The following is an 8616-nucleotide window of genomic DNA, read 5'->3' as shown; positions in this document are numbered from 1 at the left end:
CGCTGGGCCACGGGGAAGGGAAGATTAACATAGAGATGAGGTCGTCTTGAGTCTTTTCCGCGTGAGTTATGTTCCCGTGACCGTGCACCATGGCTACATGCGCAAGTCTGCTCCTTCTTTCTCCCTTTCTCGTGCGTGCATGACGTAGCGGAATTACGTTGCATTAAACATTGCGTCATAGAACACCGGAGCTCCTTTTATCGTCGTCGACTAAGAAGAAACGCTCCGGGGGATGATATGTTTCGCTCGTTTCTCGCCAGCAACGCCAGACGTACCGATAACTCGGTTACCGTCCTCCGGGATTAATTGCCACTCCGGATTAGCTCCGCTGGCGAACGAAGAAAAGAATCGTTGAAACGGACCCATACTACGCGCTGAATTGCAGCGAGTCGCGAGCTCCTCGAACGATTTCACGGGACTGGGATTCGCGCAGTCGGTGGAAATTTTCCATCGGTCGAGCAGAGTTTCGAAAGAGTCGCCAAGAATGGTAAATCGGAACCGCGTGCCTCGAAGCTCGACGAAATGGATCTTCAGCGTGGGTCGAGCACGCCACGCGTCGTTCGCGAGGATAACAATTGATGGCAGACTCTGGACGCGAGAGAAAGCGCACAAATTGGGAACGCTGTGGGTGGAGAATATCGTTCAAAAACGTTCACCTTTGGCCTTTATGGTCTCTCCGATGATATTCCGAATCCGTGGCTCTTTGTGCTGTCGAGAAGATACTTTTAAACCCGTAAGTGTTCTCATGACAGAGAGAAAGGCGTATATAGATGGCTGAACGAGACGACAAAGTCGACACCATCGTTGGTATTAGCGACGTGCCGGCTGTTTGCAAACAGCAATAATCATCTTTGTGACGTGTATCGGGTGCAGCTAGGCATTGCGTGTATCAGGAACGGGGAATGCGTGCGTTGGTAGAGTTTGTATCACTTAACCGCTGGCGGTGGATACGGAGCTCGGTAAGCGAAGCTAATGCTGAAATAATGCGACACTGTTCGGTGTTCGCCGCGCGTATGCCAACCGAAAACGCAAATGCCAGTCCCCTGTCGACAGACTGAACGCCTACGCGAGCCGATTTCCGATCGTGCGCTTCGACGCTTTCCACAGCGTCAGGCCAACGCACCGTACACGTTTCACGTTCTTTATTCTCAATTTCAGCCGCAGCCGTGCTAACTCGTGCGACTATTTAGTTACTTTATTGTTTGCAATTAAACGTTTGCTTGTTTTTCCTTTTAACCATCGACAGGAAATTATTCGGTCGTCACTCAAGACAGAAGAAACGTTAGGCTTTCTCTTTCCTACCTTTTCCGTTCTCGTTCGTTAACGAGCGTATTTGCGCAATTACCACGGAGACCGAACGCACTTGCAAACCGTTGTTTCGCTGGAGAACATCGAACGAGATTAACGCCGTTTCTGCGGTTCTCGGAGCGGAAAGTATTGGATTCCTGACCGCTGTAATTGTCTGTTGGAGCAGACACGAGCGAAGGAAGAAACGCGTCACTGAAACCGTACTTTACGCTCCAAGGTCCGCTCTCGTACTTTTTTCCCATTGCCTGCAGCTTATAGCAGTCGCGATGAACTTTGAAGCTCGTCGAATCGACGTTGCTCGTAAATGTTTCAAAGTTCTCTGCTCTCTCCGCTGGTAACGATGGATGCAGCGATGAAACGAAATACCGTGCCGGAGCCGGAGAGCGCAACGATAATAATTAACGCCCAAAGTTTCTGGCGTCGAATCGCGCGTCAAAATCTCGAGACGTTCCAAATTAATCTCGTCTACTTTCGCCGTCCCTGGGGAAACCTCGTCTCTCTCTCTCTCTCTCTCTCTCTGCTTCTTTCCTTCTTCCTTTTTCCACCAAACTTGTTCGCGAAAGGCTAAATTATGGATCAATGAACGCGCAGGCATTTGTCTTTTCCATAGCCTCTTTTTTAAACGATTATACGAAAATTTTGGTAGTTAACAGTCTCGAAAATAAATTAACGCAATTTCCGCAACGTTGCAAGGTTGCGTTTGATTCACAGTAATTGGTTATTTAAGCGATTACTAGAACTCATTATCACCGGAACGAGCCAAACATCTTTATGTTCTCTACAAATTTCCAGTCGAATCTCCGTTTCGTCGTTGAATTTTAACGCTCGATTTTCTGAATCTTTCAAGATGCTTCGCGTTTAATCGATGATGGCGATTCGTTTCGTAAATGAAAGCTGTTCGTTGTCCAACGAAGTACGTTAAACGAAGCCACGGTCGACTATAAATACGAGTCACGGCGACATTCGTTTCGGGAAAATGGTGAACGTGGTGAATTTCGGTGCAAGGGCGGCAACGTTATGAAATTTCGCGCGACGCGGTTCACGAAATCTCGCCCCTTCCCACCGAATGTCCGCTATTTCGTATCGCGAACACCGTTCTTTTTCCATGCCACCGTTTCAGTCCCGTCACACCGCGAATATATTTTCCTGCGTGTCGCTCACCAACGCGTAAGGTTCGTCGGATTTTCATAATGAAATTACCACGCGTGTCAGTGGCGCGAAGACACGGTTTTACGTGCTCGTTTTGGGCCATGGCCAAGACCATCCAGCAAAAGTCACTCAATTCTCGTCATTTCATCACGGAGACGTTAAAAAATCTCTGTTTGCAAAAGAGGGAGATGGTCGAGATCGTTTGGTTACGTTGTATAATTCCAAACGACGCGGTTTTGTTCAGATTATAATTTATACGCCAACATAATCTAGTTACAGAAACTTTCTCCACTAGCTTTCAACGATCGTTCCGCTTCGAATTTTTTCACCGCGTAATCCTCTTATCGCTTCGACGCAGCGGTTTATAGTGACACTTAATTAACGTGATAATTACTTCTGGCCTGTTCCTGCTAGTATGCACATGTATCGGTATTATTTATTCACTGGCCATCGCCATACTTCCAAATCGCGTTTCTCTCCGTCAAAATTAGCCACCGCTGGCTAGGCTAGCCGCTGCTCTATTCGTATTTATTAGCGTAGCGGGTGTCGGTACAGCGAGCGTGAGCCGGACTGTGCGCTTTTTTTCAGGAACGGCCACTCTCGAGCGCACAATTTCATTAGGACCGACGTCCACTTTCCTGTTTTTCGCGCATCATTTCTAATTCCAGGGCCCGGCCGAATTTTCAGCCGCGGTCCGGCTCCAGTCCAACCTTGGACGCGTCGTTGTTCCAGACTATTTTGAGAAAGAGGTTGTCCCTCGTGGCTCCTAGACGCGACCGGCGAGATTTATCGCGCGAAATCGCGCGGCGCACTTCCAATTAACCCTCGAATAAATTTTTCCTTCAGCCTCACTTTTTTCCCCGTCAACGATGCTTCCTCTTCTGCCTCGAAATACAATGGATGACATATTGTTCTTTGCCGCGGTTCCATCGTTCGGACGCCAATTCTCGATAATTCCATTTTACGGCTCGTAACTTGTGCTTAAATTTATCAAACTCGGTATCAGATATTTTTTTTTTTTTTTCTTAGAATACAGAGACAGGAAAGAAGGTAGGGTAAGGGTGTTTGGTGGCTTTTACGCTGGTGGATATCAGACGGTGTTTTTCTATCTGCGAAAAGCCGCAATCCCATCGGGCTTCGTCGGCCGACGAATATTTAACGCGCGGAAGACGCGGTTTCCTGTTCGCCTGGAAAATACCGATAGGCTCCGCGAGACGGTATTGTGCCGGTCTCCGCCATTCAATTTCCCCGTCTGCCACCACTCCCCTATCTTGCTTTTGTATATTTTGATCCGCAGACCCTTCGTTGCGCGAAAAGCTCGTCGTGCAGGTGCTGGTAAACTACATCTCTCGCGACGTTCGGTTTCTTGGCAAATCGCGCGAGGTATTCTTTGTTCCAATCTACGGTGGCGCAAATTTCGCCGACCACGATTTTAACCTCGCGCGGATACAACGGAGGAATTCGAAATTATTCGAAATTGTACGGCGTAATCGTATTTTCACGTCGAGATTCCATCGGTTGAGTTTCGACGCTCGTGAAAACGCGAGAACAGAATGCGATCTGTAGCACGGTGAGAAGCGGCGCTGGAAAAGCAGCGTGGTGACGCCGTAAGGGATTGTATCGGGCAGAATTAAATAAAAATCACGCGAACTGGAGATTTGGTGAACGCGGAACCGAGCCAGAAACGAGATGAGCGCTTCACGGCGCTCGCTTGGCTGCTCGTCCGCATTCTGCTCTGCATATGAATGAGAGGAGAACGGAGGTCGAGAGCGAGCAAGTGAATGCTGGAGAAACGGAGACGCACCGTGGGGTTCCAACGTCGCCAGCGTCGAGCTGGAATATCGGCCGAGCCAAGAAACGGAACGGAAGGAACGCTGCGTTTATTAAACTGAGCGCGGACGTGTTCCTCTTTTGCTTCCTCGACTTTATCCACCGACACGGCGCTCGCCCCCACTTCCCTCTATTCGATCCACCTCTCTCTACCCATTCTTTTGCCTCTGGTCTAGCTACGCCACGTGCAAAATACTGGCCCGACACGCTCTTCATCATCGATGCCTTTTTCTTTCCGCCGTTTTCGTCTCTCTCGCTCTTCTGGTTACACCTTCGAACGAGCCCTAACTTCCGTGCAAAGTCGTTTCCAAGCGAATGTCAACGACGTCGTGGAGCCTCGGTCTGTTTCCACGCTGCTGTCTCCAACTTTGCTTTCGTACAAATCATCTAACCTACCGAGGGTTTGTTTGGAAAGGGTTGCTAGATGTTTCCTTTTCAGTTTTCCTAAGCTGGCGACGAATCGAGTTAAACGTTCGACCGATCGTCAGTCGAAACTTGCAGTATGACGGACGAAGGTTAATAGGTCCCCTGTTTTGCCAAGCCCTAATGGAGTATTTTTTTGCGTCTCGTTTTCGTGAGTCATTCCACTTGTCGACTCGAACGAGCTACCAGCGGGCAAGTGTTCCTCGAATACGCAAACGGCTTGAGAAGCGTAGAGTTACGCCGCAGCCGGTGTCCACTTGAACAAGAACAGTCTCATTATACGAGAAACGGAGAACCTCGCTACATTGGACTTAGCGCGTGTTAAAAAATACGAAACTCATCGCACAAAGTACTGCCGCGTCGTGCCACCCACCCACGGAGTTTCCGGCAGGCTTTCACCGTCAGCGTATCGCTACGTCGATTAAAGAAAGTCAGAGTGCATGAGGGGAGGAATCAATCAGCGAAATCACGCGTTGGATGACGAATAGAGGTGGCGTCGTATCGGCGGATCGTCTATTCCGTCTCGATGATATACGCCGTGTATCCTCGGCTAGAACGTCGCGGCGTCGGTGCTTACGGGGAGGCCGAAACAATTAATCAAGAGAATACAATCGTGTGTGCCCGGACGAGGGAGGAGGAATGGGAGGTAGCGAGCAGACGAACCGCTGGCGTGACTGATTCATTATGAGACTGTAATTAAGTCCCTGTATTAGCATACCGACTAGATGGAGACCGTTCCACAACCAGTCGGCAGCGGCTGGAACGACTTGACCCAAAGGTGCTTCCTATGCTAACGAGATACCTCCCCCATGGGGAGGGGTTGTATAGACGCGTGTGTGCGTTTGTGCATGCGGTGCGTAGAAAAAATAACACGTTTACCCCGTTGGCGCACGAGTTGCACCGGTCAAGAGTTTCCCCTCTCTCTATTCTCTGGTCAGCGGCCATTAGAACCGGCTACCAGACGCGTATCTCTTAATTAGCCGGCGAAATCCACTCTCCGGCCGCCGTTGGGAGCCTGGCCCGTTATCAATTTAACCCCCGGCCGCGAACTTTCTCGGTCAACCGGCATTTCTCTTTTCTTTTTTTTTCTCTCTCTCTCTCAAGCCTGGAATCTCCAGTCTCGTGCTCCGGTTCTCCTTGCTTCGCCTAGACCACCGCCGTAGCCACCGCCTGTTTTCCCTCGACGATACCCGTTGCTAACGAGTTTATCCGACCGACGGCCCAGCGCTGTCCCTTCCGTTCCGCAGCTTCTCTTCGACGCTTTCTTTTTTCCTCTTCGTCCGTTCTTTGCTCTCCGTCTTTGTCTCTCGTTAGAAGAACGTCCGGTTCACGTACGTACGATCGCTGTTCCACCGAATAACGAGATTTCCGCGAAGCGCACGTAGATTGTTTTCCGTGCAGGCGTTTTGCACGGCATTCCAAGGGTAGACAGGTGGAACATCGAGGGTAACTCGGTTTCCAGGGTTCCGGGGAAAACGTTCGACCCGCGAACAACTCGGGCTCGGAGGAGAGAAAAAAAGTGAAAAAAAAAGATCGATGCCGCGCTAGTTGGAAGCTACTCCTACACGCGAGAGGAAAAGAGGAAGAATAAATTACGAGAGGCGGCGCAGCCTTGGGGAGGAGATAAAGCTTCTCCCACGTGCCGATTAATAGTTCTGTCAATAAGATTAATCGAGCGTTGATTTTCCATGTGGTTTTCAGCACGCTGAGGTGGAGGATGGAGGAGCTGGAAACGCTGGAGAGCACGGAGTGCCCTGAGTGCCCCGGGCCACCCCCCGAGTTCCGGTTGCCGCCACCGCCTCGGCCACCCTTCCTCACCGACGGCACCTTTTGCTCGGAGGAGCCCCTCACCGAGATCGAAGATTGCGTCGCCATTCCGGTAAGTTCGATTCCTTCGATTATCCCTGCCGTTACTCCTACAACGTTTCGTGAATTCTCGCGAATTCTCCAATTGACCAAAGCCATTGTTCGATCATTGGCGAGCGATCGTACGAAAACGTCGATGTAGGATTCTTATCGAGCTACTTACGGAACTTCGTACGATTCGTACAACTTCGTACTTGCACCTGTAAAGGAACTGCCGCGTCGTGGCACATCACCACGTTCGTTAATTCTTGATACAACCCGCGCCGTGCATTCGTAACTCTCCTGTTTGATCTTGAAGTCTTACGTTGGTTTGCTTCGGTCATCCATCTTTGAGAAAGTTGGCGTACCTCCGTCACCTATCAAGTACTCCCCGGCGTAATCCACGCATCCGAAAGTATCTACTCGAATATTCCATTTTAGCTTCCATTTTGTATCCTAACGGTGAACCGTGAAACGCGAGCAAGGCAAAGTAATCTTCTCCTCGAAAAGCCATAACCCAAGTCGATGGAACTAACCGGCGGCCACCGGAATCGGGAGTTTGATGAGTCCGGTGGAATAGAAATTCCTGAATAGGGCGGTCGAAATGGCGGAACAGGTGGCAGAAAAGAACCGGTGGAAGAAAGAGCATGGAGCCACGGTTGCTCGATTCATATCGAAAGGACGGGATTTTAAGGCGGGATAAATTCCGGAACTCCTTATCCGACGCCAGCAAATTGAATCGGGAACGTGCGGGGACAAAAACGAGATCTCGCGCTGTCCTCCTCTCTTCTTCGTTCGTCGTCGTGTAACTTCTTCCTCGTGAGAAATCATCTCTTGACAAAATATCCCTCTGGAATTCGGCTCTCGGCGATAGAAGTTCTTAAAAGAGAAAAACGACCATACTCCGACTGTACGATGTTTAAACGTTGAAATAAGAAAGGCAACTATTAACAGCGATCCGGGAACACGTATAGCAGTTCTAACTTTCCGTTCGGTTGGAAACGATTCGGAAGATGAGGAAAGAATTCCAATTAAAGTAGTTCGGCCAATATTCTCCACTCGTGCACCGTACAGGTAACTTTCGAATAAGTTGCGACGCGTAGTTTGCCGCAACCAGCCTTTACAATTCTCCGTGGATCCCGTGGACACCAAAAGGCTTCATTTTTCCTCTTTCACAGCAATAAATCTTGGCCAGCGGCTCGATTAATCCCCGTCGCTCGTTTTATTATCGTCGTGGCGCGACCATTCCTAAGGATTCTTCCGTCTTGAAGAAAATCGGAGAATCGGTATGTGAATAGTGATACCGACCGCGGTTCGTTCCTACCAATTAAACGATTTCTCCCGGCTCTAGCTCTATACTTTTTAACGAGGTAACTCGTTATTAAAATATACCCAAGTTTTACGACCTCCCGTAATCCCCGCACACGTTCTCTAAAATTTCATTTATGCGAGAGACTCTAACGGAGCTTAGTGTACGCGTCGCTCTCGCTCGTTAAGCTTTATCGTCGAGCAAATCGGCCAGACCGGCGACACGGAACGTTGGGAAAAGAGAACGCAAAGGAGAATCAAGGTTAGAGAAAGGAGAGTAGGATCATCGGGACGGATGTTAAAAGTGAGACCAGTTGGTTAGAGTAATCGGTTCGGGCTGCTGTTCGTCCGGTCTGTTGCTCCGGATCGAGAGGTAGCTCACGGTTTGCTCTCTCGGTGCACCAACAAAAGAGGGACGGACGATAGAACGACGCGCTGTTTCTGTTATTGTCTTTAGCGGTCCGTTAAAAAACTGTATTTACCCGTGACAGGCGCCATCGGTCTGCCACCGCGCCTCCTCTTTTTCATCGTCTTCCCCATCCTCTTCTTCTCTCGACTTTTTTCCTCGCCGCGTGGCGAAGACCGGTGCGCTGGCCGGATAAAAACGGCGCGGGCCTATTAATAGAGAACACGTGTCTCGGCAGCGTCGTGAACTCGGGGACCCATTATCGCCCGACGATTTTACATCATTACGCGTAATTGGAGGATCTGCCGGCCGCGCCGTGCCTCGAGATTTATCTTCCGTTTCGTTTC

At 49.8% G+C, this 8616-nt stretch overlaps 1 protein-coding gene across 5 annotated transcripts in view; it reads left to right on the top strand.

Annotated features, from left to right (window-relative positions):
- The window catches only part of LOC100743152, a 240125-nt gene that overhangs the window by 174451 nt on the left and 57058 nt on the right, over nt 1-8616 (top strand). For all 5 annotated transcript variants that reach the window (XM_024369253.2, XM_024369251.2, XM_033321977.1 and 2 more), the window contains one exon: nt 6412-6589. In XM_024369253.2, coding sequence (XP_024225021.1) covers nt 6428-6589 — 162 coding nt within the window. In that variant the 5' untranslated portion in view covers nt 6412-6427. The remainder of the gene's footprint in view (nt 1-6411; nt 6590-8616) is intronic.

Source organism: Bombus impatiens, unplaced genomic scaffold (assembly GCF_000188095.3).
Source record: "Bombus impatiens unplaced genomic scaffold, BIMP_2.2 scf_0548, whole genome shotgun sequence".
Lineage (NCBI taxonomy): Eukaryota > Metazoa > Arthropoda > Insecta > Hymenoptera > Apidae > Bombus > Bombus impatiens.
This window is presented reverse-complemented; position numbering and strand designations above follow the sequence as displayed.